The 27,833-nt window shown below is 53.2% G+C and overlaps 3 protein-coding genes across 7 annotated transcripts; 1 reads left to right on the forward strand and 2 right to left on the reverse strand.

Annotated features, from left to right (window-relative positions):
* Nucleotides 1-1,174: 1,174 nt before the first annotated feature.
* Nucleotides 1,175-9,820, reverse strand: Irgq (immunity related GTPase Q). Of its 2 annotated transcripts, none has more exons than XM_003464557.5 (3): nucleotides 9,671-9,820; nucleotides 8,666-9,197; nucleotides 1,175-7,247 (listed from the first exon to the last, which is right to left on the reverse strand). In XM_003464557.5, the coding sequence occupies exons 2-3, from the start codon at nucleotides 9,193-9,195 to the stop codon at nucleotides 5,912-5,914; spliced, it is 1,866 nt and encodes a 621-aa protein (XP_003464605.1). In that variant the 5' UTR covers nucleotides 9,196-9,197; nucleotides 9,671-9,820; the 3' UTR covers nucleotides 1,175-5,911. The 2 variants fall into 2 exon arrangements, with proteins under 2 accessions (XP_003464605.1, XP_005001366.1); XM_005001309.4 differs by having other exon boundaries at nucleotides 9,526-9,801.
* Nucleotides 9,816-13,440, forward strand: Znf576 (zinc finger protein 576). 3 transcript variants are annotated; one of them, XM_063252263.1, is made up of 3 exons: nucleotides 9,816-9,952; nucleotides 10,535-10,635; nucleotides 11,668-13,440. In XM_063252263.1, exons 2-3 carry the CDS (start codon nucleotides 10,551-10,553, stop codon nucleotides 12,093-12,095), a joined length of 513 nt encoding a protein of 170 aa, XP_063108333.1. In that variant the 5' UTR covers nucleotides 9,816-9,952; nucleotides 10,535-10,550; the 3' UTR covers nucleotides 12,096-13,440. The 3 variants fall into 3 exon arrangements, with proteins under 3 accessions (XP_063108333.1, XP_013002307.1, XP_003464606.1); XM_013146853.3 differs by lacking the exon at nucleotides 9,816-9,952 and adding an exon at nucleotides 10,022-10,420; XM_003464558.5 differs by lacking the exon at nucleotides 9,816-9,952 and adding an exon at nucleotides 10,024-10,353.
* Nucleotides 13,441-18,069: 4,629 nt separating this feature from the next.
* Znf428 (zinc finger protein 428) lies at nucleotides 18,070-27,140 on the reverse strand. Of its 2 annotated transcripts, none has more exons than XM_063252261.1 (3): nucleotides 26,685-27,140; nucleotides 23,356-23,560; nucleotides 18,070-18,696 (listed from the first exon to the last, which is right to left on the reverse strand). In XM_063252261.1, the coding sequence occupies exons 2-3, from the start codon at nucleotides 23,429-23,431 to the stop codon at nucleotides 18,233-18,235; spliced, it is 540 nt and encodes a 179-aa protein (XP_063108331.1). In that variant the 5' UTR covers nucleotides 23,432-23,560; nucleotides 26,685-27,140; the 3' UTR covers nucleotides 18,070-18,232. The 2 variants fall into 2 exon arrangements, with proteins under 2 accessions (XP_063108331.1, XP_003464607.1); XM_003464559.5 differs by having other exon boundaries at nucleotides 18,070-18,735; nucleotides 26,685-27,126.
* Between the last annotated feature and the right edge of the window lie 693 nt (nucleotides 27,141-27,833).

Below are 27,833 nucleotides of genomic sequence, written 5' to 3' on the forward strand. Positions count from 1 at the left end.
AGTCCTTAATCTCTGGTTTAAAACAACATTCACATTGTAAATCACCAAATGTGGCAGTAGTGCCTCGTAATAAACCATCTCTCACCTGAGATGCAGGACAAGCATGTCTGTTTCTCAGGTGCTGTGGGCGGGCAGGGTGGTCCCCTTTCTAGTAGGCTGGTTTTGCTGTTGGCTGCGGTTGTCTCCTTCATGTGCTTCTCTGATCTTCTGGATCAGTGGCCCCCAGCAGTCTTGCCACAGACCACAGGAGCATAAAAGGCCAGTGTATATGAGGCCTCGCAGAGGCCAGGACTGCTAACATTCCTCCAAGGTGAGTCATATGGCCAAATCTAGAAGCTGGGGAGCAGGGGAGTGCACTCACCCTCCAGTGGGAGGGAAAGGAATGGATAGTGGCTGGGTGCTTCTGCACAAAAGGCTAATGTTCCTTCACTCTAGTGCTTGTTTAGCGCCCCCACCCTCTGCTCATATAGTCAGGGAGCAGCCACTGACCGAAACATGACCAGTTTCTGTGCCAAAGGGATGAGCCCAGGACAGTCTCACATGTGATTATGAAAGCTGGGACCCAGAAATGACTTAAGGTCGTCAACTCGCTGGACGGAGCTGGATCCTTGGCCTTACTCAAACCACATGGGGGAAGTGCGGTTCTGCACCAGGATTCAAAGGCTGAGAGCGAGGCATGCCTCAGAAACAGCATGACCGCTGTGGCTTCTAAGAGGCCCAGAGGTGCTGGGCGTGGTGGTGCACACCCGTAACCCCGTAATAGGGGAGGCTGAGGCAGGAGGATGTCAGCAAGTTGGAAGCCAACCCGGACTACGAGTTCAAGCCTGAATTAGTGAGCTGCCGTCTCAAAAATAAATGAGTCACATCACACTGAGCCACATCCTCAATACCCTCCCCCTTTTATTTTAACATAGGATCTGAATAAGTTACCTCGGCTGGGCCTAAACTTTTAATCCTCCTGCCTCAGCCTCCCAGAGTGCTGGGATTATGAGCATGTGCCAACATGCCATTACGGGTTCCTTGTTTTAGCTCCATGACAGTTCTATGTGATTGGCACTATTACCCGCATCCTTGTTTCAGGAGATGAAGCTGAGACTCAGATGAGGAGTTTCAGACTCTGGACCAGGCTGGGGGTTAAGAGAGACCACCACATCGCAGACAGGAAGGAAATCTGTCACAGTTACTTTCACTTTATTAAAAAAAAAAAAAAAAGAAAAAAGAAACTTCAAAACTTACAAGTTCAGGGGAATTACCTTTTATTCAGTTCATGACCCTGTGAGTCTGCAGTCTGGCTTGGGACCAGCTGGGCGCTGCTTCTGCTGTTTCAGCTGTCAGCTGGGCAGCTGTTTCAGGGAGTGGTCCACTGTGTCTGGGATGCCAAGGATAACTAGGCTACGTGTCCCTTTATCGCCCAGCAAGCCAGCCTGGGTGTCTTGATGTAACAGTGGTCCCAAGGACAGCAAAAGAAGTAGTCCCAGTGCCCTAGCACTTCTTAAATCTCTGCAGATATCATGTTTGCTGTTGTCCCAGTGGCCAAGGTCTAGAGCGAGCACGAGAGGGGACAATCCAAGTGCATGGCTACACAGACACTACACAGATCGGGGCATCCAGGGGACACACGGGTTCCAGACGTAAGGTGCTTGGCCATCACAAATCCTCAGGCTCCTAACAGCGGCCAAGTACACTCATCCCTAAGCCTGGGATGGCAAAACTGAGGTGCTACAGATGAAGCCTCCTGGTCCCGCTCAAGGAATTCTTTCCTGACAGATTTTCCACCAACCCGCCTCTTCCAGGATCAAGAGTCACCACCCTCAGCCCCAGGAGTCCAAGTATCCTTTCTTCCCTTCAAACCCCCAACTAACACACATCAAGATTTCTACTCATTTTTCTTCATCCCTCAAAGAGCACAAAGGCCATCCACACACTTGGTTTGTCCTTCCTTGTTCTCTACCGCTGGGACATAAATTCCTCCATCATTACCCAGAAACGTACAAAATTCTGCTATGGGGATGAGGGTGCTTCGCTCACATTTTTGGAGTCTGTTCGGCTTCTGGTAACTGGCAAGACCAGGACACATGTTTCCTGGGATTCCTGTACTCTAGGGTGCCACATCCTGGTGGCAGCCAGTCATCTGTCCATCTGGAAATTTCATATTTTTCTGCTTCAATGTTGCCAGAGACAAATGCCTTCTTCGTAACTTTATGCCTCCACAAACCTAAAGTTGAATTCTATCTCGTCATGTAAAATGCAACCACCCGTAAGAGTAGTTGTGAAACACAACAGTGCCAATATACAACTATATAAATACAACCAGCATTCTTCAGTGGCCACACACACATGCACGCACACACACACGCATGCACACATATACATGCCAACAAAATGGTCTCGCTTCCTCTGATATGATCACTGGCCTATTTCTGCTGGCAGGAGGACACAGGGAAAAACAGCAGCAAGGTACACAGCAGAGATGCTGGGCAGGACCAAATCAGAGGGTGGCAGAGTGGCTGGGATGGCACTGAGTGAGTAAAGGGATGGGCTGACAGAAAATGTCTAAATTAGAGTCATCCCAGTGCTGCCCGGGGCAGAGGGCGTGGGCAGGCAGGGGCAGCAGGTCTAACGTTAGAGCGCCCAGTGGTGCTCAAGTTCTCCCCGAGGGCCACGGTCTGTTCTGTGTGTGCTATGGTCGCAAACACACACACACACACACACACACACACACACACACATGCACACGCACACGCACACACACACACACACACAGTGAATTCTCAATGAGGTAGACGCTCCACTGTGTGACTTGCCCAAGTCACTTCCAAAGTCAGTAGGACCCTGACCCTAGAGCTAAGCTAACAGGACTTTGTCTTATTACAGAAATGTCCACTGTCTGTACTGTTCAGTGTTTGTGGCTGCCAAGCAGGACTTGAAATGTCATCAGTGCAACTGAGAAACTGAGTTTTGTTTGATTTGCTTTCAATTCATTTGAACACGATACTCATCTCCACTACTGACAAACTAGTCAGTGTAACTGGGACAACTTGGGTATGAGACTCTATTATAAATTTTATGAAATGTAAATAGCACTTCTAATGACAGTTTATTCTCAGAATTGAGATGTGCCGTACGAGTATATATCAAATTTTGAACTTAGCATATGAGAATGTAAAATACCTCAATATCTTTTTTTTTTAATACCTCAATATCTTTAAAATACTGATTACCTGTTGACATGATAATGTCTGGGGGCAGTGGGTCAAATATAACCTATTTCAGTGTCACCTGTTCGCTCTTTTGTGACAGCTACTAGAATGCTGAAGGTGACACGTGTTTCTGCTGGACAGCTGCTTGCTGTCACAGAGCCAGCACACTGACCGAGGGGCTCCAGGGCGCACTCGGAGGAATGGACTCCACCGGCGCGGGAGAATCCCATTCCGCTAAGGCTGCACAGGCTAGCGACCATTCAGTACAGCGCTAAAAACTTTCCCCATCACTGCTGTCTCGACCTTGAGGGGACAAGCTGTGCTAGAGGCGAGAGTTCAAACTGCAGATGGGGTACCGTCCCCAACTTTCTGTGGCTGGGATCAGGAACCCTTGCCTTCGGCTGGGTTCCCAGCAAAACAGGATCTTAGAAATGTGCATGGTTCGGGCCAAGCCCTTTCATCCCAGAGGTGGGAAAAGAAGGCTCTAGCCCGTGTGACACAATGATGTAGACGAAACCACCTCTGCTTTCTAGCTCTCCTGACCTCAGACTGGGAGTGTTCTCTTCCGTTGCATGCTTGCTTCCCCTGCTCTCATTCCTTTTTCCTTTTTGCGACAAGACGCCAACATCCAAATCGTCTAGCCCTAGTTCTGCCACTGATCAATGACTAGAAATAACATGCATTTACTAAGCACCTCTGGGTATCAGGCACTGTTCTGTGCTGGCAGTACACCAGAGAACGTGACAGACACAGGAACAACAGACAATAAACGGGCAAATAAACAAGTAAGGTCATTTCTGCTGGGCGTGGTGGTGCACACCTGTGATCCCAGCACTTGGAAGGCTGAGGCAGGAGGACTGCTGGGAGCTTGAGGCCAGCCTGGGCTACACAGTGAGTTCAAATCCAGCCTATGCTTAAAAAGTCATTTTTTTATAGTACTATTTCCTACAAAAATCAACTGGCCAGGAGCAGAAACATGGATGTGCAAGCTACTTCAGTTCATGTGATCACAGAAGACCTCTCTGAGGGAACAAACATTTACGTGGAGATGTTACGCACAAGGAACCAGCCACGGGAAGATGTGGAGGCACAATGTTTCAGGAAAGAACAGAAGTGCAAAAGTCCTGAGGCAGGACCCAGTGTGGCCTAGTCAAACATCAGCAAGCTCTCTCAGCCTGACTGCGGATGTGATGGGGCAGAGACTGAAAAGAGGTATGGGCAGAGCACATGGATCCTTGCTTTGTGCTGTTGGCCTGTCCTCCCTAGTCTAGCTCTCCTCTTCTATCACTTCCCTTTTTCCAGGTTTTGTTTTGGTTTTTTTTTTTTTTTTTTTTTTGGTACCCGGGATCAAACTCACAACATTGTGCTAGTCAGGCAGGCACTTAATGCCACTGAGCTAAATCCCTGGCCCTTTTTTTCCAGTTTTGACATTGAAAACCCTTTAACTTGTGGCCTAGGACATTGCAGGCACTGTGGTTATTCCCTTTGCCTCTCTCCTGCCTGGGACATTCCTGCAGTCTACAATGCCTGCCTGCCACTTTGGGGGAACCCTGCTCACAGACACATCCTCTGTGTACACCAGTTGACACAGCTCCTTGGGGTATCAGAGGAGAAGACCACACCAAGACGTTTAGACTAGCACAGGACAGCTGCTCCTCCAAAAAGTCAGATATACAAATACCAAGGCCAAAAGGGTCCAGCTTATTATGACAGAACAAAAACAAGACAAAACAAAAACAGAAGCAGATTGTAAAGGAGAGGAGCGCACCCCCAAGATCCTCTGCCTCAGTCAGCACCTATAAGGTGGAGTATTCACACCTTTCCCAGTCAGACTCACAGAGAGGCAGCTGCCCCCACCAAGTAACACTGCCCACTTGTGGGAAGACCTCTGAAATACAGGGTCTCCCTCTTTCCCATCCACTGCTGTCCTGGGAGCCCAGGAGTTCACATCTCTAGCCTGCTGTCTTCATTTCTGATGCCATCATCCTTCTTGCCCCAGACAGCAAGTACCAGAATCGCTTCATTCCAAGAGACCCAGGAGTCCTCGCGCTTCCATCGGCCCCTTGATCCCTCCTCCCTCCTCAGCACCCAAGAACTAGCAACCAAGATGCACAGTCCTCTAGGGAGCCAGGAATCTGGGACCCCAGTCAACACTCCATCCCATTAAGATTCAAAGCTCATTGTCTCTTGAGGTTCTGTGCAGGCCTTTTTCTCCTGGAAAACCTAGGCTGTTTCACTTTCAGATCCAGAAGTCCAACTCTGAATGTTCCGCAGAGCACCCGGACTCCCCTCCTCCATACCGGAGTTCAGGTTCGCAGCCACGGAGCCTCTCAGGGATCAAAGCTTCCAACCTCTCAACCCTGAGTCGCCTTTTCCAGGAACTGCGGCTGGAGACAAGGATGTACCCACTTCCGGGAGTCCGGGACCCCAATACCCTTGAGAACAGGGTTTGGATAGTATACTCCCTGGTCCACAGAAAAGTCAGGAATCCCGTCCCCCAAATTTTGTTCCCCTTCAGGACTCCACATACTCCAACTAGAAGTCGAAGCCTGCACCCCAAGTCCAAAGACACCCAATAACATATCGCCCCACCCCTTATGTCAGGCTCAGACTTTCAAGTCCCCATCCCTCTAACTAGGTCTTGGGGCTCTCAGCCCCTAGCGGAGCCGAAAACCCAAGTTGCCATCCCACCCCAGCCCACCCCCCACCCCTCACTGGGCCGGCTCCCCAGGTGCCAGCACCGCCTCAGCATCTGCCTGCATCTCATCCAGAGCCTGCAGCAGGACGCCGTGTGCAGCGCGGTATCCCAGGCCACCTGTGGCTGCCGCGCCACCTGCAGGCCACAGGAAGGAGAGGGCTCCCAGTGCGGCGCCGCCGGCTGTGCCCTCACCCGCCCAGGCGCCCAGTCTTGTTTCCACCTCAGCGCGTGTCACGGGGCCTGGGAAGTGTGCACGAGCAGCCAGCTCGCCAGGAGCCAAGCCCAAGACGCGCTCTCGCCGCGCCAGCAATGCAGGTTCGAGGCCCAGCGCACGCCGCCACTCTGCCAGCTGGCCTCGGAGAAGCGCCACGTCGCATGCCCAGCCCAGCCCAGGTACGGGGGCCGCCGCTGCCGCCAAGCTGGCCAGCAGGGCCGGCCTCCACGCCCCGGCCCGCAGTGCCGCTACCTTCTTCCGGGCAGCCCTAGGGGAGGCAGGGGGCAGCGCCAACAGCAGCGCCCCAGCCTGGGCAGAGGGCAGTGCACGCTGCAGCCACTCGCACAGCCCCGGGAGCCCGCTGAGATGCAGGGGAAATATGGGCGGCGGCGCCTCCTCCAGCACCTCCCAGGTCTCATCTTCTGGGCTCAGAGCTGCAATGCGCCCAGAGTCCCCACAGCCTCGGGTGGTGGTGCCGACCCCCTGCTGCAAACTCTGGCTGCCAGGAGTCTCTGAACCTTCCCCGCCGCCCGCTTTCTGCGATCTGGTGCCACGTTCCTCCCTGCTGAGCACTTTTTCCAGTGCCCCTTCATGGCTTGTGTTCTTCAAGCTTTGGCCTTTGGGCTTCTCCACCGTTTCTTCTTCCTCTAGAGACTCGGGATCCTCACCCTCACCATCTGTTCTCACACAGACAAGAGGTGCATCTGGTGACACCAAGGCACGGACCTGGGCCCAGTCCTTCTCCGTGGGGGCCCCAGGGGTGACGAGGATGAGGGCATCGTAGTGGGTTGGGTGAGAGGTGGCGCCAGAGGAGGAACACGAGGAGTCCAGAGGCACAGCCCAGAGCACCACATTGGGGCGCTCCGGAGCTGGCCACTGGGTGGGCCCAGTGGGTGCCAAGGCAGGCACAGCCCCTGGGTCACCAGGATCCAACCCGAGCAGCGTGTTGAGCACAAGGCTGACATCAGTTGCACCGGCCACCGCCAGGTCAAGCCTCGCACTGCCCAGGCGTTCCAAGCCTGCACGTACCCAGGACAGTGCAGCCTCCAGGCCACCGGTCTCAAAGGCCTCACGCACAGCTTCTAGCTCTGCGGCACCCAGCACCTCAAAACCATCCTGGGCAGGAGGCAGGAACCTGGGGAGACAGGGAGAGAAAGGATCAAGCGTAGAAGATAAGGAAACCTTGGAAAGCTAGTGCTCGATCACCTCAGGATGAGGCAGAAGAAAGAAAGGGCCCAGATGGAAGCCCAAGTGTGCAGAAACCTGGTAGGGAGGGGTACCAATGAAACCAAGGGAGGGGCTGAAACCAGCAGTCAGGACTTAAAAGACCAGGTGGGTTGACTTGAGGTCAGATTTCCACCAAAGTTGAAGATGGGGACCCCAGGAGACTTTAGGGTACAAATCTTTTTTTGTTTGTACCTGGAATCAAACACAGGTGCTGTGTTGCTGAGCTACATCCCTGGCCCCTGGGTACAATTCCTTGGGGGCAAATATCGCAAGAGCAAGGCCAAGACACCAAAGCATTGTGAACTAAACACATAGAGAATTGTTTGACAGGAACCTTGAGGAAGTACCCAGGGGCATTTTTTCCTAAAGGTGGCTATCAGGAAGGCCTATGAGGGGGAGAAATCTCATCCACTAGTTCTTACAAGGAGGTAGGTGTGGCTAAGGTGACAAGGGGCAAGTGAAGCTAAGGAAAAAAGACTAGTGAACCTATAAGGGAGGCTGACCCTGTCTAAGCCTCACTTTGATGAACATAAAATGAGGCAGCTAAAAAAAAATTAATAAAAGAGGCAGGTGCCAGGCATGATAGCACACACCTGCCACCCCAGCATTTGAGAGGCTGAGGCAGGAGGGTCACCACAAGCTTGAGGCTTGCAGTGAATTTAGGGATAAAACAAAACTTCAAATAAAAGTAACTGACAGTTGTGGGGTGAAGGACTTGGGAGGTAGCCAGAAGTGAGAAAGGAAATGAAAGAGGATTGGAGAAATGAAGCATGGGAGGACAGCCAGAAATAGGCTCACAGGGTGTGGTTTTAGGGTAATCAGCAGCGACTGAAAACCAAACTGATGGTAAGGAAAAGATGAATGGCTCCAGGGGTATTCGAGGAAAATCTTTTCTGGGGTCACAGACTTTCCTGAAGAGATGAAGTCCTCCTTCAAATTTTCCTATGGGAAAGGAAAATTTTCCTATCTGCAGGATAGGTTTAGGCCTCTCTGGAATTTTTGCTAGGGAGCCAGGCTGGTGACCTCCCAGGAGGTGAATCGCAGACAACTCTGGACTTGCAACTGACCCTTACCTGGGGTGGAGCCTACAGAACAGGAGACTGTCAAATACAGAGCTCCGGCTTGGGGGTGGAGCCTCCTGACCTCAAAAGCCACTCCAACAGACCATCTAGGCAAAGGAGCAGGGCTAAACAGCCAAAACTAGTAAAGTTGTCACCCAGCCTCAATGACAGCAGGGTCTTGTGCACTTCAAAGCGCCTTTTAGTGGGTGAGGTCTACACTAAAGGGACCAGGCTTCCCCACCCAGCCTGAAACCTCCTCGCTCACCTCTGCAACGCCTCCGCCTGGCTCCGCAGCGCCGCCCTGAGGCGCTCTAACTCCTCGCAGCCATCGCTGCGGTTGCAGTCCGCAGGCAGCACGAAGAGAGCCGCGGCCCCTAACCCTGCGCTGTCCAGCAGCGCTGTTGTCTGTGCGCGGGCCTGGGCCTCATGCTGTGAATCCCCAGGACCGAAGTTCCGAACAGCCAGCAGCGGCGTCCCTCGGGCCACGGCGGCCCGCGCTGCCTCTCCCAGCTCCGGGGCCAAGGGCTCCTCGTTTCCCTTGGGCCCGGGTAGCACTAGCACCAACACATTGGCCTCTGCTGCCCAGGGTCCAGGCGCTGCGGGTGGGCAGCTCAACTCCCCGAGGAAGAGACCGGGGCCCGCCGCTCTCAAGCTGGGGATCCCGGAATCCGGCCGTCCCTCGGGGATCTCTACTGTCTCCACATTACTGTCACATAGCGCTGCGATAAGTGCGGACTTTCCTGAGCCCGGAGGCCCCAGGAACAAGGCTGTCACGTCACCCCGCGGCGGAGGCATTGCTGGAAATAAGGGGTGAGGAAGACATGAGCAGAAAGCACCAAGCTTTTTTCTTCCCTAGCCGCCCCACTCTGGACCAAGGTTTCACTTCTTCATCCTGCCCCTACTTCTATTCTCGGGTGTCACCCTGCAGGACCTGGAAATTCAGTATCCAGGGCCTATTCCCTGAGGAGGACACTGTCCACCCTTTTTTTTTTTTTTTTTTTTTTTTTTTTTGGATGCAAGCGTTTCTCTTTCTGCTTCAGAAACTCAGAAATCTGGCTTCCAATCCTTCAATCCCTCCGAGACACAGGGATGGCTGTCCCCTCCCCCCTCTTCCAAATCACCAACCGAGCAGAGAGGTCACCCTGGGAGCGCAGCTGGTGACGGCCGATCAGCCAAAGAGGAGCCCCGCCCTTGGGGTCTGGCGGGCGGAAGCCAAAGCCGCCAGAGCGAGGAATTTAGACTCTTCGGGACGCGTTCAGGTGGTCCTAACCTGACGTCACTCCCTCTACGAGGGGGGTGTGTCTTGGAGCGCGATTTGGGAGACCCAGTGTCCCGCGCTGGGCAGGAACCCCAAGATGCGTTAAGTTGGACGGCCGCAAGCTTGGAACAATGAAGGGGCAAAGCGCCTGCGCATCGAGAGCCCTCCTCACCCGCCCCTACGCAGGAGGATGAGGGCTGTACGCGAAGGGCGGCTTGAAACGTCATCATAATGCACCCCAGGGCAGAGAAGGCCCCCGCTCATTTGTCTGAGGACCAGACCGACGTGACTTGAGTACTGCCTGACGGAATCTGTAACCTCAGCTTGGAAAGATTTGTTAGGTCAAAGGGTGCGGAGACCATGGGAGGCCTCGAGACGTGGTGGCCTTATACTACGCCCTTCCTGTGGTGGCGCTGTCGCGCGCGGCTGACAGGCACAGGGAAAGGCAGCCCTCTGAGTATCAGGGAAAGCAAAAGCCTAGGGGTCAAGTCTGGGGCTGGGGAGCTGCAGGCAGTGCTGAGAGTAGCGGGACGCGAGGGCTCCCGATGGAACAAGAGTCACAGGATGTCCCCCTGGAAGAGGCACGCTAAAAGATGGGAACTATTACGTGAGAGAGTAGGATGGAGGTGGTGACGTGATAAGGGTCACAAGCTCTCAGGGAGTTAGTTGGGGAGAAGAGGTCATAGATCGCACAGGTGAGAAGACCCTAGGCTTAGAGGAATCACAAACGCGGGGAGGCTGATCTTCTGGGAGGCTGCATGGGTGAGGCATCGTAGTTCATAGCGATTGTGTGCCGTGGGGGTCAAAAGGATCAGCGGCCCGCTAAGGCCTGTGACAGATACGCGCCTCACTCATGCGTGTTCCTCTCTTGACCAGAGGTGTCCCTGTCTCCATGGAGGACCTGCGTCCTGAGGAAACCACGGAACAGCAAGATTCGCCCAAGGAGACGAGTCCCAGTGACTCAGGAGGCAATCTCTGTGAGTACCGCAGGCTAGAGGTGGGCGGGTCCAGAAGCGGTCCCGAAGGGACCTCTAGCATTTCAGTGTCCAGTGCTGCTTGTCTCTAGGAAGGTGCTGCCCTGCCTGGAAAGGCAGTGCCCCTCTTCACCCTTATACTCAGATGCATTCACCCTGTTCTGGCCACCTGGCCAATGTTGAAGCATTTCAGAGGGGGAAGGGTTGCAGATATGTGTCTGGGAGGATTTTTGGTCCCAGCAGTGCCCTAGACTTTCACGATGGCTGGACTTCAGTTTTCCTTTCAAAAGAAGCTGCCACTGTCTGTCTTGCAGGGTGTTCCTGAAGTTGACTGCAGAAAGGGGGACAGCTTGATGGGAAGGAATGTAGCCTGTTTAACTTTGGTAGCAGCAGCTCCGACTGAATGCTTATTGTTAGGCACATTCATGCTCAGATTATGAATCACTTTAACCTGTATTGTCTCTGTCCCCCTAAATAATGGATGCTGTGTAATTGGTACTTACTTTACAGTGAGGGAATAAGGTAAAGAGAGGTTTGGAGTTTTTAACAAGAACCATAGTGTCATTGTGTCCAGCCAGACCCTTAGGAGCACAAATGTCTTGAGCAAGCTGGGCTTGTAGCTTATTGTGACACAGACCACAGGGCTGGGGGTGTCTCAGGAAGACAGTATTAAGAAGGCTTTATGGAATTTTCCAAGGGAGGAACCTGTCATACTTGCCTAGGAAGTGGTGGAGCTGGGGTTCAGTCCCCAGCCATATTCTAATCTGATGGTTCTGTCAGATGGCCAGGCTCTCTGGGTTCCAGTCCTGGCTTCACCTTTTCATGTCCAGGTCTCATGACTGTGAGCAACTTGCCTGACTCCTTTGAGCCTCATTCTGCTTATCTATAAATTAGAGGCAATAAAAGCTTTTGCCGTTATCCAGCATTAGCAGTCTTGTGAGCCTGGAACACAGACCACTGTTGACATAATACTGGAGCTAGGGAGGTCCTGGACACTACTGCTGGCTTCCCCCGTCCTCTTCCCACATCCTGCAGGCCATCTAGAGGCCCTGGAGTGCACCCACTGCCTCATCACCTTCGCCGATTCCAAGTTCCAGGAGCGTCACATGAAGCGGGAGCACCCAGCAGACTTTGTGGCCCAGAAGCTGCAGGGGGCCCTCTTCATCTGCTTCATCTGCGGCCGCTCCTACCTGTCCTCCAAGGCCCTGATCGCCCACCAGCGCAGCCATGGTCCAGGCACCAGGTCTTCCCCACCGGATGTACCCACCACTGCCCAGCCTCCCTTTCCTTGTCCTGACTGTGGCAAGGCCTTTGGGCATGCGGCCTCTCTGAAGCGGCACCGCCAGGTACACAAGGTCTGTACCCCGCCTCGCCCCTTTGCCTGCACTGAGTGTGGTCAGGACTTCGCCCAGGAAGCAGGACTCCATCAGCACTATATTCGGCACGCTCGGGGAGAGCTCTGAGTGTGACCGCAGTGATGAGGGCTCTGAGGGCTGTGGGACCCACATGGAACAGGAGGCACAGGCCTTCTGGGGGCCCTAGTGGGGTTTAATTCCCTCTGTGGGAAGGCAGAGAGCTCTTGACAGACCGGACCCAGAAGGTTGTCACTGAGAGCTTCAGTCTTTGGAGGACACAGGCCCTTTAGAGTGAAATCACTCTATCTCTTCTAAGCTCTTTTTTTTTTAGAAAAGGAGGCAGGAAGAGCGAGAGGGAACATTTTTTGTTTTCTTCATTCCCAGTTAAATAAGCAGCTGCAGACTGTGTAATTACCTTCGGTTTTCCCCAATGGATGCCATTGGCCACCAGAGCAAACTGCCCTGGATCTGTGCCTGCCTAGGGGGCAGGAAGGGCAGGTGCTGCTGGCTGAGTTCCAGACCTGCAGACCTGCAGACCTGAGCCTTTGGGGATGGGACAGCAAGGCAGGGCGCCGGGCCCCAGGTCACATAGGGGTTGCAGTGTGGGTTTTTGTCTTCCTCCCTTTCCTGGGCCAGCCTCTCCTACTCCAGAGTGTTTTCTATCCATATAGAGATGACATAAACAAGCCCATGGAAATGGTATCTAAAAACAAAACATCCATATTTAAATATCTAAGCAGGGAGCTCTGGCTTTTAGTGGAAAATGCTAGAGAACATAAGGATGTGGGGTGGAGGGAGGGCAGGGCAGAGTTGGCCCAACCCTGTAGGGAAACTAGTTTGGTATCAAACAGAGATGCCTTCTGTTCCATGTTTTGTTTGGCTAACACTGGGAGATCTCCTGTTACGATCCTATTTTTAGCTCTCTCAAAGGGCCCAGCTCAGGGCTTACATGGTCAGTGCAGCAGAAGCTACAAGCTGGAGCAGAACAGCAGGTGTCACCTCAAAACAGGAGGGGAGACCCACCAGGCCTCTTGTACTCCCTGACATTACCTGCTGTGCCCCTGGAGACTCGGGCGGGTGTCCTGCATAAAATATTCACAAGCTCCACTTGGATTGGAGGGTGTTTTTGTTAAACCTGTAGTTGTGAACATAGTGGAAACTGACGGCTGTCTCTAGTTTTGTCAGGCACACGGTGGTAGGTGTAAGGTTATTTCCCAGACTCCTACAGCGAGGTACGGCCACTTCGTGACCAACTTCTGGCTGAATTTCTGGGTTTCTAACGAGTGCGGGTGTGGTACCTAGCCATCTTGGACCACAAGATGGGGGCGACATGGGGATGACACAGTAACAAGGTAGCACAAGCCTAGGTCTCTGGTCGGCCTCACAGCATTTCCATGCCCACCTGCTTCTACACTGATACCTAAAAGAAATAAACCTCTCTTTTAAGCCACCATTATTTTGGGTCTCTGTGATGTGACATAGAATTTATACTGAAAGGCAGGAGTTTGCAAACTAAGTTTTAATTGGTATTTTTTTAAGTTTAATTGGTATTTTTTGTCTGCCACTGTTTTCACATTAAACAGCAGATCTGAGTAGTTACAACAGCGACATTGCAGCCTATAAAGCCACTGGGCCCTTTAGAGTCAGTTAGCAAACCCTCAGTCTAACTGCAGGCTGGTGCTGGCTCCCTCTCCCCTCAGACCTATTCTGAATCTGAAAGCAAGGGGTCCCATCCTGAGAAACACTACCGCTAGCAGGTTGTGTGTGCGTGCGTGTGTGCATGTGTGCCATCTGTATGTTTGTGTGATCTGGTAGTTCTTTGGGTATAGGGAAACAAGTTTGGAATTAATTTGGCATCACATTTTCCTAAGTTACCAACTTCATCAAAGCTAAATACTTGCTTGGGTAAAAGCCCAGAAGTTTCTGACCCTAGTGTTTCCACACCACCCCTCCAGTGTCTCCCCCAATTCCAAACCCAAGAATCTAACCCCGCATGCTCATAACGGCCTGCCCAAGTACACTGGAGGCTGCCAGCTCTGTCGGCACTGCTCAGATGCCTAAGACTTAGATAGATAGCATCACTGGGGGCTTCCAACTTTTATTTCTTCAGTCCTGGGCTTGAACCCAGGGCCTTCACCTTAAGCTTCACCCTCAGCTCTTTTCTGTTTATGTTTTTGGTGCCACGATTCAAACTCAGGACCTTGCACTTGCCAGGCAGGTGCCTTGCCACTGAGTTACATGCAGCCATTTTTTGTTTTGTTGTGTTTTTTTTGGTACCGGGGATCAAACTTGTGGCCTTGTGCTTGCCAGGCAGGCGCTTGTGCCACTGAGCTGAATCCCTGCCCTGTGTTTTGTTTTTGAGACAGGCTCTTGCTAAGTTGCCCAAGGTGGGCCTGGACCTGGGGTACTCCTGCCCCAGCATCCTAGAGTGCTGGGTTACCAGAGTGCATTATGTTACCACACCTGGCTGCTTTCCAAATCGCAAATCTTTATCTCTAGCCCAAACCCGAGACATGGGCACACTCACCTGGATGACAAATAGAAATCTCAAATTTGAAGTGGATCAGTGTGACTGCACAGCCCCTGGCCTGCTCCACTGCCATCCTGCTAGTGAATATGCCCAGTTCTGGAGCCTGCCTCAGGCTCGCCCAGCTGCAGCCCCAGTCTCTTACCTGCTGTCCCTTAGCCCTCCTCCCTCCCTCCAGTCCCAGCTACAGACCATGGGAATCAGGCCCTGTCAATCCTCCTCGGGACCCTCTAATGGTACTCTATAAACAGCATCCAAACACCCTACCTCAACCCTCGGAACGCAGAGATGAGTACATCCCAGCCCGTGAGCCAGTCAACTCCCTCCTTCCCCGCTCTGTCTTCACTGGCTTCTGCCTCAGGGCCTTGGCATTTGCTGTTTCCTCTGGAGTTAAAAAACTCCAGAACTTTGCAAGGTTACCTTGCCATGCATGCCACTTGCTAAGAGAACTCCCCTCAGCCTGCTTGGCCCGAGGCCTTTTTACCCCTCACTGTGTTCCCAGCACTCTTGGGCAGACCACTTTAGTTTATGTGATTTTCTCCTTACACCAGGATCCTGTGTCATCCCCATGCCTAGGATAACCACATGCTCACTGACTGTGTCTGCTGTTACCAGCCTCTCTCCGCCACAGGCTGGCTCCCACATGGCGCCGTGATGCTGGGACTGTGTGAACTGTTTCCCAGGCTCCCTTGAGAACACACCCTCTCAGTTCTGTGCTTGAAAGGTACAGAATGGAAGCAGGAGGCGGTGGCCAGGGACTCACCTTGCTTGGGGTAGCATGGGAGGAGGGGGCTGCGGTACCCCACCTCTGGCAGCTTGGAAGCCACCACCTTCCCATGGCAGCAGGCACCACACTCCTGTAGAGAGCCGTTGAAGCTGGAGATTGATCACATGCGTGGGGCTGAAGGCAGGCCAGCCCAGAAAAAACTTTCTAGACCAAAACAAGCTATGTACACAAGTTGTTCCAGCACCAGGAAGACAAGGGGGCCAGGCGAACAAGTTGCTAGGCAGTGGGGTTGGAACTGACATTCTTCTTTGGAGGGGATAGACAGCTGCCCTGGCTGCCATCAGGAGGATAAGGGCTCCACCGGACCCCAGCTTTGCCTTTTCTTTTTCTCCTCCTCTCCCAGTCCCTAACCCCAAGGATCTCAGGAGCCACATGGGTCACGGCAGGCTTCTGCTGCGGCTAAGCACCAGCCTCACAGCGGCTTTCACTGGCTCCTGCACAATAGCAGGTGGCCTGTATCCAGACTCCTGCGCAGTCTGCTGTGTCCCAGGCAGTCCTAGAATTAGTGTGGATTCTTTTTGGCTTTTTCAGACAGGGTCTTCTCATGCAGTTCAGGCTGGTCTAGAGCTCACTTTGTAGCCCAGACTGGTATCGAACTTCACAATGATTCTCCTGCCTCAGCCTCCCAAGTGCTGGGATTATAGGTGTGTGTCACCTCCCCCAGCTGGGGTGTGGACTTACACACCAATTTTTGGGTTACCTTCTCTTAATGTACGTCCCCTCTGTGCTCAGATGCTGGAAACCCAGGACTTGATGTGACGGTAGTAAGAGCCGGGGCTTCTAGGTGACTGAGTCATGAGGACTCTGCCCTTCTGCGTGGGATTAAATACCCTTGTGACAGGGCTCAAGGGCCCTGTAGGCCTTTTGCCTTTCCACCTTTTTCACCACGAGAGGACACGGCAGGAAGTCACCGAGGTGGAAGCAGAGCAGTCCTCACCAGACGGCATCTTCGTCTTGGAATTCCCAATCTGCTGAACCGTGAGAAATACACCTCAAGTATTGTACTTATTGCTTCTAAGTACCCAATCTCAGGGGTTTTGCTATAGCAGCACAAGCAGACTAACAGTCTTATTTTCATGAGATGCACATCTCTGCTTTGACGATTATGATTCTGTAATGCTCAACTACAGCGGTTATGGAAGTTCCATTTCAAAGAGCAGGTAAATGTCAGATTCTGCAGCTCTGGGATGGAAAGTGTGGGTTTTGAAAGACATTTTGGCCTAAGAGCCTGTAACAGGTATCAAAACTGCAAATGTTCTTTAACAGCAAGTAAGCAGGGGGTGGGGAACCCGAGTGAATGCCCCATCTGTAGGAGGTGGCCCCCAGGCAGTTCTGACAAATCACTAGTTTATGAGATCATGGGTTCAGCAATCTGGACCTCACCATTTTTTAAGAGAAGCCAGAACACCTCCATTTTTATGTGAAAGTGACCGTTTTTCAGTGTTGGCAATCCACGGGATCTGAAAAACATCTCTAGCCCTGTGGAGACCGGAGACACCTTGTAAAACTCAAATGCAACTGCTGTGATGTGGCTGCTCAGTGAGAAATGGTGCTGTGCATCCAGTTGGCTGGGTTCTCACTGGACTGTTTCTCACTGGCTGTGTGACTTCCAGTAGGTAACTCAACTTCTCTGTGCCTTTGTGGTCACTGTAAAATGGTCCTGAAATTGCACCTAGGCCTCTTGGGAGGGAGAGGAAGCCAAGCGGGGTGGAATGGCTCAGACAACCTGGGCTTGCTCCTGTCGCTCACCTGCCACCAGCCTGCCTGTGCTCTCCTCAGTCTCTGTCCCGCATGGGCTCCCTCTGCAGACATTTGCACTCTGTTTCCATAGCAGCCATGAGGCCACTCCTTCCCAGCCCTAGTCCTGCTTTGATGTCACCTTCTCAGTGGCCTGACCTGTGTTAAAAATTGCAAACCGCCCCCTTGCTTCTGTCGCCCCCCCCCCCAGGGCACTGCCTGCCTTCTAAGATCCCACACATGTATGTTTTACTTAAATACCTGCTTATTGTCCCCCCACTGTAACCTCTACAAAACCAGGACTCCCATTCGTGTTCACCGCTGCGTTCCCAGCTGCCGGGACAGTGCTGACCATCTCGCAGGCACTCAGTCAATCACTGCTGACTGAAGGACCGTATCAGTGACTGTCCCTGACTCGCAAGGACCCCCGTGCCATTGTCCACATGCAGCCCTCGGCCCCGGCCTAGTCCGCTGCACGCACTGACTTCACAATGCCGCTCTGGTAACCGAGGTCCTACTCTTGAAAGCTCCAAGCTGCTAGGCGTCACTGAGCGCCTCAGAACAGGGCCTGGCCCGGTTGAACGCTCAGCAAACGGTAGCTGTCGTTGCCATCAGGCTTCTATTTTCGAAGCAGCTTCAGTGCCAAGCCTCTGTGAATTAGTGCGGCCCTCTGTCCTCCCTCAGTGTCCCTGCAGCTCAGCCTCAGTCACTTCCAGCTGTATGGCTCCAAGGCCCCACCGGTAGTGCTGGGGACTGAGCCCAGGGCCTTCACACTGAGCTACAGTCCCAGCCCTTTTTAAAAATCTGAGACAGGGTCTTGTTAAGTCACTATGATGCTCCGAGTAGGGTTAAACTTGTGATCCTCCTGCCTCAGCTTCCCAAGTGCTGCGATGATAGACAGGGACCACCATTTCCCACTCTCAGTGTTAGTTATCTTGGCCACAAATCCTAAAGTGCCAGCAGGTGCCCGGGGCACTGCAGACCACACATATCCTCGCATGTACACACACATATGCACCCCAAACACACCCTGGACCGACACTCACAGAACGTGGCTTTTATTCTGGCCTTCACACATCTACTGCTAAAACAACACAGACCTGCCGGACCCCTGCCCACCACCTGACCACTCCAACGTCCTCGGTGCCTGCCTCCCGCCCCCCCATCCTCCACACCCCCAGCCAGAGCCTCTGCCTACACCTCGCCCCGGGCGTGCAGCATGAAGTGGCCATGCAGCTCCCCGAGGCTGTCGAAGGAATCCTCGCACTCGGTACAGTGGTAGGTGCCCTCCTCTTCTTCCTCATCCTGCTCTTCCCCTCGCCCAGCTGGCTGGCCCTCCCCGGCCCGAGGGGCCTCTTCCTCTTCCTCCCCAAGGGCTCTGCCTTCAGGGGCTGGTGCTTCCTGGGGGGTTGCAGCAGGACAGCAAAGCCGGCAAGGTGGGGTGCCCGGTGGGGCCTCCCCAAGTGGGGACCGGCCACAGAGTTGGCAGGGCTGGGCCGCAGGGCCCGGGGGCTGGGCTGCACGGGGGGCCCGCCGGGATGGGCCTCCCCGACCCCCACCAAGGCGCTGCTTCACCTTGTAGCCCGGGTCATATTCGGGGTCATCAGTGGTCTCCTCTTCCTCCTCCTCCTCATCTTCTTCCTCTTCGGAATCTGGCTCTGAAAGAGTGTATTCCGAGTCAGAGGAATGCTCGGGACCTGCTGGGACAGATTGAGGAAGAGAGTGGCGTCAGAGAACAGAAGGTTCTGGCTAGCTGTCCTCTCCCTGATCCCCTGAGACTCTCCGGTGTGGAGAGGACAGCCCACAACCTTCCATCCTTACAGATGAATTCTCAGGCCCAGACCGGGTCCAGCAAACCAGTGTCCTGCAGCTGAAGCCAGAAGGGGGCTAGCACACAATGACAGCATCCCCTGAGGCTTGGAAAGCCCTGTCCTTACACTTAACACACTTGGTCCAACGATCCTTGGAGGGAGGCACTACTGTCATCTTTCCCAACCAGTGTGGAAACCCTAAGATCTGGAATGAGACCTGGCACTAATGGAGACACTACAATGCGCTTCTGAGCAGGATGTAAATTAACCAATTGGCTTTCTGTGTTTGTGAGTCCATCCCAGGCCTAAGATCCTTGTCTGGAGATGGGCAGTGGATTCAGAGAAGGTGAATCTCTATGAATCACTGTTCTGAGTCCAGGCCTGTAGTGGCCTGTGATGCCAGAGACACCTCAAAGGACAAGATAGGGCCACAGCTGAGGAGGCCTGGCTCCCACCCTGACTAACCAGATAGAGACGGCAGCTGCAGGTGTCTCGTTCCTGTGGCGAATATCAACTTGGAGACGAGATGGTTCTCCTCACTAGCACACTTTACTATCTGGTGACGTCTCTGAACCGACTCCGAGGTCCTGCTCGGTTCCCACGCTCTCCACTCCAGCCCTTCCCTTGTTTGAAAACCTACATGGGCCTCCCAGAGGAGTTCTGTGTCTCAGCCCCCTGGAAATGTCGAATTGTGCTAGAGGGCTGTGGTCCTCCAGGGGCCCTAAGGTCACACCACTGGTCTCTCTTACTTAAGCTCTCGCCATCCACTGGTTGGGGAGGTTGTGGGCCTGATTAGTCCAACACGGAGCAGTTAAGATGACTCACTCAGCTGGGTGTGGTGGCGCATGCCTGTCATCCTTGCACTCCTGAGGCAAGGAGGATTGCTGTGAGTTCGAGACCAACCTGGACTACAGAGTGAGTTCAAGGCCAGCCTGCACTACAAAGTAAGACGCTGTCTCCAAAAACCAAAAACAGACTATTCACTTGCCTTCAGTTACACAGCTCTCACATGAAGAGCTATCTGGTGGTGGTGGGCACTGGAGCATTTCAGGGCAACAAACATTTTAGCAGAGTTATGCAAACTAAAACATGGATGCATAAATATGTATTTTGACATATGTGGTCAAATATGTAAGTGAATTAACATTTTATTTATAAGTGTAGATACATAGCTATGATTTTATAGGTATAAAGGAAGTATCTATGACCAGTTTAAGAAAAAGAGGTCCTGTGTCCACAGAGCAGTGAGGGCACTGCTCTGCCCTCACTCATGTCACAGTATCCACAGGCCCTCTGGCACCTCTCTGCTCTTACCTGCCACAATGGACTCCTCACCATCCCTCAAAAACCCCAAGCTGCATCACCTTTTTGCAGATAGACCAAGCTTGCTTCCTCTTCTCCTCCATGTCTCTGCTCAAGTATCACCTTCTAAGTGACACTCTGGCCACTCTGGCTGACCAGCAGTCCCTCCTAGTGTTCCTACACCCCTTTACTCTGTCTGATTTCTCTCTCATATCCTCATCCATGAGTGTGCTTATGGTCTGTCCTCAGAACAAGGGCCCTGGATCGCTGTGGTGGTCCCGGCCTCCAGCACACACTGTGCCTGTGTCTCTGGGCTCAGGTCTCTGCCTTCAAGTTGACAGATCCCTTCAGAGCCTTCAGTGTGCTGTTCCCCGCTGCCGTGCATGTGCTGCCTTTTTCCTTTTGTGGCCAGGCGGGGGCCCCTTCTTGGAGATGCTGTCCCAGACCTGGTCACCTTGAGCAGCTGATCACTTTTTCTCTTCCCTTCCTGCTGTCCCAGCCCAGCGCTCCCAGGGCTGTGGCATCTGTGTCCAGGCTCCGTGCCCGCCAACCAGGTGGACAGGCCTGCTTGGAGTCGCCACTCGGCCAAGAACAGCTTCCAGACGTTTGCTGAACATCCCTCCCTGCGACTCTTGCTGCCCCCTCCTGCTACCTCCCTGCCATTTAACAAACGTTTCCTGAGACACTGGTGTGTGACAGTCCCCTGTCTGGAACGCTGTCCCCTACTCTATCCACCAGCCAGGAGTCTCTCCCCTTTCCCTCGGCCCTGGCTCTCTCAGCCTAGCACCTCCCTGTCACTGTCCTAGAGGTTGTAGCTTTCTGAGTCTCTCCCCCATCAGACCAGGAAGTCCTCAAGGTCAGGTCTTACCTCGGGGTCCCACCACTGCCCACAGAGGACACGAAAGCCCAGGACCACCCGGCACCCAGCCTCTGGCCCCTCCTCCAGGCAGTTCCCTCTCTGCACCCCTCCGGGACCCTTTCCTGCTCCCCTCTGAAGGCCAGCTCACACTCCCCTCCCCTGGAGAGTCCTCCCTGAGCTCCCCACCAGGTGGTTGGTTTCTCTCTCCTCTGGGCTCCCCTACCACTGAGCTCCCCATTACACCCCACCATCCCGAACAGTGATTGTCTAGGCCTGGAGACTCCTCCTGGCAGGGCCGGGGCTTCCCCAACTCCACACCCCAAATGACTGCACAAAGGAGGCAACATCTCCGGCCTTGCGCGAGGCCCCTCCCTTCCCTCCCACCTCTGACTTCACACTACCCACCTTCCAGGGCCTTGGTGCCCACTATGACTTAACGCAGCTGATCTGGAACAGGCGGCCACGCCAGCCACTGCCCCTGGCTACCAGGTCTTGCACAGCCACCATGACGTCCAGGGCCACAAGCCCTTTTGCATCCACCATGTCTTCTCCACCTAAGAGATCCTCAAAGTCCAGCCAGGCTCCGTCTTCCACTGCACCCTCTGTGCCTGCCAAGGCTCCCACGCCTCCTGCCTCCTTGAAGACCACCAAGCCAGCAATCCCCAATAGCTCCTCAGTGCCCAGGTCATCGATGTCCCCCAACTCAGCCATTAGCCCAAGCAGTTCCAAGTCCACCAAATCAACAGGTACAAAGACAGCCCCTTCTAACCGCTCCAACAGCAGGTCCCAAGCACGGAGCAAAGCAAGAACATCCAGCAAGGTGAGCACGGACACCAAGGCCAGCGAAGCCAGCAAGGCTCGTGGCACAAAACGCCCCCAGCAGAGAGGAGCGCACAGTCGCGGCAGAACTCCGGGCAGAAGACGACATCACAGTTCCCGGGGGTCACCCAGCAGGGCCAGCACTCCCCGAAGCATAAGAACGCAGGAGGCCAGACCAAGCATGGCCAAAAGGGTGAGAACTCCTACTTCCCAGCCAAAACAGAGCACAGGCAAAGGTTCCGGCCAGTCTAGAACCAATAACAGGGAAAGGAATGACAGCAGCCAGCCCAGAACTGCGGACAGGGAGCAGAGCTGTAGCCCACCAGGAGTGTCAGGCACTGGGGGGAGTTCCAAGCTGACCGTGGCCCCCAGCAGGGCACAGAGTTATAGCCCAAGTACAAGACCCTTGGAAGAGAAGGGCAACACCCCGTCTCCGCTGTTACCGAGGAGAGTGAACAGTTCCAGTCAGACGACAGCCCCCACAAGGCGGCAGAGCTACAGTCCAACTGAAGCGTCCAATGGGGCTAAGGGTTGTAACCAGCCTAGTACCCCCAACAGTACCGGAAGCCACAGCCAATCTAGCACCCCCAGCAGAACCCGAAGTCACAGTAGGTCTATAAGCCCCAGAAACGCAAGAAGTCACAGCTGGAAAAGGACCCACAGCAAGGCAAGAAGCCCCAGTTGGAAAAGAAGTCACAGTAGAGCGAGAAGTCGAACCCGGAGGAGAACCCCTAACCAGATGAAAACACAAAGCCAGTCTAAAAGCCCCGCAAGGGAAAGCACTCACAATTCGTCTACAACACCCAGTAAAGCAGGAAGCCACGGCCATTCTAGAAACGCCAGCAAAGAAGGAGCTCACAACCAATCTGGCACTGCTAGCAAGGAGCAAGAGGGCGGCCAAGCTAGAACCCCCAACACGGAGGGAGGTCGTAGCGGATCTACAACACCCAGTAAAGAGAGAGATTATGCCAGCAAATCCAGAGTCTCCAGCAAGGAGAGAGATCACAGAACACAATCTAGAACCTCTAGCAAGGAGAACCATCACAGCCAATCCAGCAACCATCAGAAAGAGAGCGAGCACAGCCAACCTAGAACCCCCAGCAAGGACAGAGGGAACAGTCCAGCTGTAGTCCCTAATGAGGAGAGAGACGGCAGCCAATTTGGACAGTCGAGAACACCTAATGAGCAGAGAAGCTTTGCTCACTCTGGAAGCCCGGGCAAGACCATTCACAGCCAGTCCAGAACCCCCAGCACAGAGAGAAACCACAGCCGATCTAAAACCCCCAGCAGGGAGAGTGGCCTTGGCCAATCCAGAACTCCCAGCAAGGAGAGCGTTCCCAATCCATCCACAAGCCCTGGGAGTTTCAGTGGGAAGAACAAATCTCCTAGAGGCCCGCAGAGCCGCACTCAGAGCAGAGCCCACAGCAAGAGGAGCAGCCATTCACCAGCAAGACCTCCCAGCGCGGCCCAAACCCTAAGCCTCAACGGTGGTCAAGCCGACAACACGGCCTCCAAGGCCATCTCACCTGGGGAAAGGTCCTCATCGTCTTCTTCCAAGCTGGCGTAACCCCCAGTCTCAGCCGGCTCACGAGTCTCTGTCATGGCCAGGGGAGAGGACAGGAGACAGGAGTAGACAACAGCTGGGCGGCGTCCCTCCCTGGCCAGCTCTCACAGTCACTCCTCCAGCAACGAACTCTTCTAACACAGGATGTTGGCAGGTGGAGAAGGGTGCTGGACAGGGGAGAGGAAAGGCCTGTGGTGACTCAATAAATTTTCACAAAGCACTCATCTGCACTCCAAGCACAGCTGTGTGTCCATGCCAAGGGGGAGGAAAAAGTGGCCCGGCGTCTCAGACAACCTACAGAGCCTGAACTGTGGGCCTTGTCCCCTGGTATGCCTTACTTTCTCCCTCTGGCCAATAAGACTAATTGGTGGTTCTTACTCAGTGGAGTCAGAAGAGGTGATACTTTGTTCACTCATTCATTCCTTCATGTAGCTTTTTCTGTTTGTTTTTGTTTTGTTTTTTTGAAAAAAGGTCTTGTTATACAGCCCAGGCTAGCCTCACAGTCAGGTGATCTTCCTGCCTCAGCCTCCTAAGAGATGGAATTGCAGGCATGTGCCACCACGCCCGGCTTTTTAATTAGATTTTTTTTTTGTCTTTCTGAAACAGGGTCTCACTATGCAGTTCAGGCTGGCCTTGAGCTTACTTTGTAGGCCAGGCTGGTCTCAAAATTGCAACAATCCTCCTGCCTCAGCCTGCTGAGTGCTGGGATTACAGCAGTGCACCACCATGCCTGGCTTACTTTAATTAGACTTTTTGAGACAGGATCTCAGTGTGTAGTTCAGGCTGGCCTCAAACTCATGGCAGTCCTCCTGGTTCAGCCTCCTGAGTGTTGGGATTATAGGCATATGGTACCATGCCCAGCCAGTCACTCCAATATTTAAAAGTAGGTACTACAATGGGCACCAATCAGAACTAAGAGTAGAGAGCTAGGCCTGGTGGTACATACCTAGAATCTCAGCACTCAGGAGGCAGGAAGACTGCCATGAGTTCAAGGTCAGCCTGGGCTACATGGTGAATACAAGGCCAGCCTGAGCTACACAAGACTCTGTTTCAAAAAACAAAACAAAAGCAAAAAAGAACCAAACATGGAACAGGGGACCTATGCCAGGCATTGACCCTTTAGGTGCCAGGTTGTGGGGAAATCTGGGACTAGGAGAGGATTCAAGGTGAGTTAGGGATATGGATTACTTGGTGTAGCCGTGATACACCAACCAGTCTAGAAACATTTCAATATTTAAACAACTGATAGGGTTGCACTAGATCATGAATGTCAGCCTAGTTGTTTCAACTGGCAACACGGTATTGAGGCTTGAATCTTGAAATGTCACCCTTTGGCTATGCAGCTTTAAGCGAAGGACGTAATCTCTCCAGGCTCGATTCCTTCTGTAGAAAAGGGGCTTTCAGGCCTCGACTCCCGTCCTCTCTAGGGGTGTGTCATAGAGCCGGCACCTCCTTTATCCAGAGGAGGAAGTGGAGGTGCAGAGCAGGCACCTAAGTGGCTCAAGGTCATGTCATCCCACCCCTCCTAAAATGATCTCTCAGCTCAAAAGATGCCTGGAAGGTCCTGTATAAACTGCTGGTGTGTGGCAGCCACTCCACAGGCAGTGGCTGTTACTATTCCCTCCCCCCTTCCTATAAGCTCCAGCCCAGCCGGACTTCATGCCCCTCCCCATGCACATCTGGCCCTTTCAGGCTCTGAGAGGCTTAGCACAGCCTGCTGCTGCTGTCTGGAATGTCCGCCCTCTTCCTTGCCTTCCTAGAGAACTCCTTCGCACTCTTCAAAGCAATAAAAATGTCTACAGTACTTCTCAGCCCCAATATTCCCTCCGCCTCTCCCCGAAAGCCTTCTGTTTCCTCACCCTTTCTTCATAACGGACCCTTAGACACTTGCGCACGCACATGCCCCGCACTTTCTGGCTCCCTCTACACACCCTGATGGTAGACACCAGTGAAGGAGCTGCCAGCCTCAGCAATACCTCTGATATCCCAAGGCCTGAGCTGGGCACTGGGGCCACAAGAGCAGAAAAAACAAGATCTCTTTAAGGGCCACAGGTCAGGTGCAGTACTGGGGACTTATACAGAGGTTCGCATATGACAAGGCTGGCAGGGAGCTTCCTAAAGAGGACACCTGGATCTGGGCTTTTATAAAGATAAATGAATTGAAACTGACAGTTCTGATGATACTCTTACATGGAGGACCTCATCTAATTTGAAAATTCTATCTTATGCCTGGGTAAAACTATATTTAGCAAATAAAACCAAGTCTCCCGGTTAAATTTTCATTTCAGACAAACAAAAAATAATACACTTAAATTGGGTGTAGCTATGCATTCCTGTCATACCAGTACTGGGGAGGCTGAGGCAATAAGATCGCCAAGAATTCGAGGGCAGACTGAATTGCATATCAAAATCCCATCTCAAAAACAACAAAACCACAAAACGGTTAATTAAAGGAAATAATATGCTTTGCCTTTTCTTTTTTTTTTTATTTTAGGACTTACTTTTCTAAAACATTATTTACCTGAAATTTACATTTAACTAGGCATTTTGTATTCTATGTGGTAGCTGTATACCAGGGACAATCAGAACTTCGTGTGGGCTCACCAGGAGACAATGCCCATGTATCTAGCCCATGACTTCCCCAAGCCCACACCACACAAGGACTCTTCCAGACACCAGGTGAAAGCATCTCTCCAGTACATGTTCTCCTAGAACACCTGTGGTGACCAAAGTGTATCACATGATCTTAGAGGGCCACAACTCCCTCTCTCGCGCTATGATAACAAAAATAAATAGCAGCTGGCTCTCAGGATAGCCCGTGTGACTACAGTAAGCACTGTTCCCACCATGCTAAGGCAAACAGGCCGGGCTAAAACAAGGCAATACGACCCACAATGCCCTGGACAGTTCTTCCCCGGACACCTCGAGCCTATAACGACCATCTATCTTCCTAAGCGCCCCGCAAAGAAGCGCTCCAAGCTTCCAGGTGTGTGACAAAAGGGGTCAGGTCCCCCAAAGGGAGCAGGCTAATTCTTCCCGGAAAGCATATATAACGACTGACAGGCCGAACTCCCACAATGCCGTAAGGCACAGCGCCTGGTTTTCCCAGTATGCCCCAGAATAGTATGGAGCCGCGTGTGGGAGAGAGGAGAGCCTGAGCCTCTCCCCGGGTCGGGACGACAGTGCCCGCTGCCCGCTCCACGGTGACGGCGGCCGCCACTCCCATCATGCAGCGGGGCCGTAGCGCCCGCCTCCCAGAATGCCCCGCGCACCCCGACCCCGGACACTTACCGGCGCTGGCGGCCCCAGCTCTGGCTCGGCGGTGGCGGCTGCACGGCCGGGCTCTGCGCCTGCGTTGCGAGTAGGGTAGGAGGGAGAGCAAGGGGCGTGAGGAGGCGAGGGCGCTTGCGCGGCCAGATGGACCGTTCCTGTAGCTGTGCGGGAAAAGGGGCTATCTGAGACTGGTTGTCTACGGAACCTACGTTGGAGCTGCCGCGCTTTGCTCCTCGCTGCCCGGCTTTACTTGGTACAGTCCGCGGCCCGAAGGATAGAGAAGCTGCGGGGCTCGCGCGTGCGTGCGCGCAGCAGCAACGAGCCTCTTAAAAAAACTAGATGCTCAGGGGGTGAGGGCGACGAGTCTGCCTGCATCTTGGACTGGAGGCCTGCTTATTTGCATAATCCTAGCGCGGGACAATGGAAGGCCTCCCGCACTGAAAGCAGCGATTTGCATATTCCCGGGAGAGGCAGAACTCGAGAGCGCAGTGATTAGCATATAGGGTGGGAGGCGGGTGGGGGGAGGGGGCGGTCGTTGCCAGAACATGGCGCATGCGTGCAAGCACTGCAGACTAGTGCAAAGTAGGTGGCCTAGGCTTAATCCGGGACTCTCTTTGCATCCCCCGACAGTGCCCAAAGACCACGACCCGTCGCAACCCTCACACCTCTCCCAACCAGCATAAGTTTATTGATCTTTTATGTGTCAGGCTCTATGCTGGCAAGCACTACAGTTTCTGCGGTAATCTGGCACCCCAGGCAAAAGAAGATGATCCACAGCTAATAATTAGACTACTACCTGTAAGGGTCAGACCTGGAATGCGCAGAGCATAGAAAGCTGTGGGTGCCAGAGGAAAAAGCGCCTACCCCAGACTGATAAGTGATGATTTTTAAACCAAGTATGAACAGGAGCCAATTAGAATGAAGTCTCTCTGGCAAAGGGAACAGCAGGGACAAATGCCCAGAGGTTAAAAAAAAAAAGTGCATTTGCAGAAGTGGAAGCAATTTAGTGTGCCTGAAACACAACTGAATGAACAAAGGAAAGGCGCCTACAGGTGACTTTAAAGAGATTGGGCTTCATACTAAATAGAGGAAGCTATTGAAGAATTAGTCTTCCAGGAGTTTGTCAAGGGGCAACTTAAAACTCTTCAAATTAAAACAACACTGTGA

The sequence above is a fragment of the Cavia porcellus genome, unplaced genomic scaffold (genome assembly GCF_034190915.1).
Source record: "Cavia porcellus strain 051 isolate PalLab524CR breed Dunkin Hartley unplaced genomic scaffold, mCavPor4.1 scaffold_7, whole genome shotgun sequence".
NCBI lineage: Eukaryota > Metazoa > Chordata > Mammalia > Rodentia > Caviidae > Cavia > Cavia porcellus.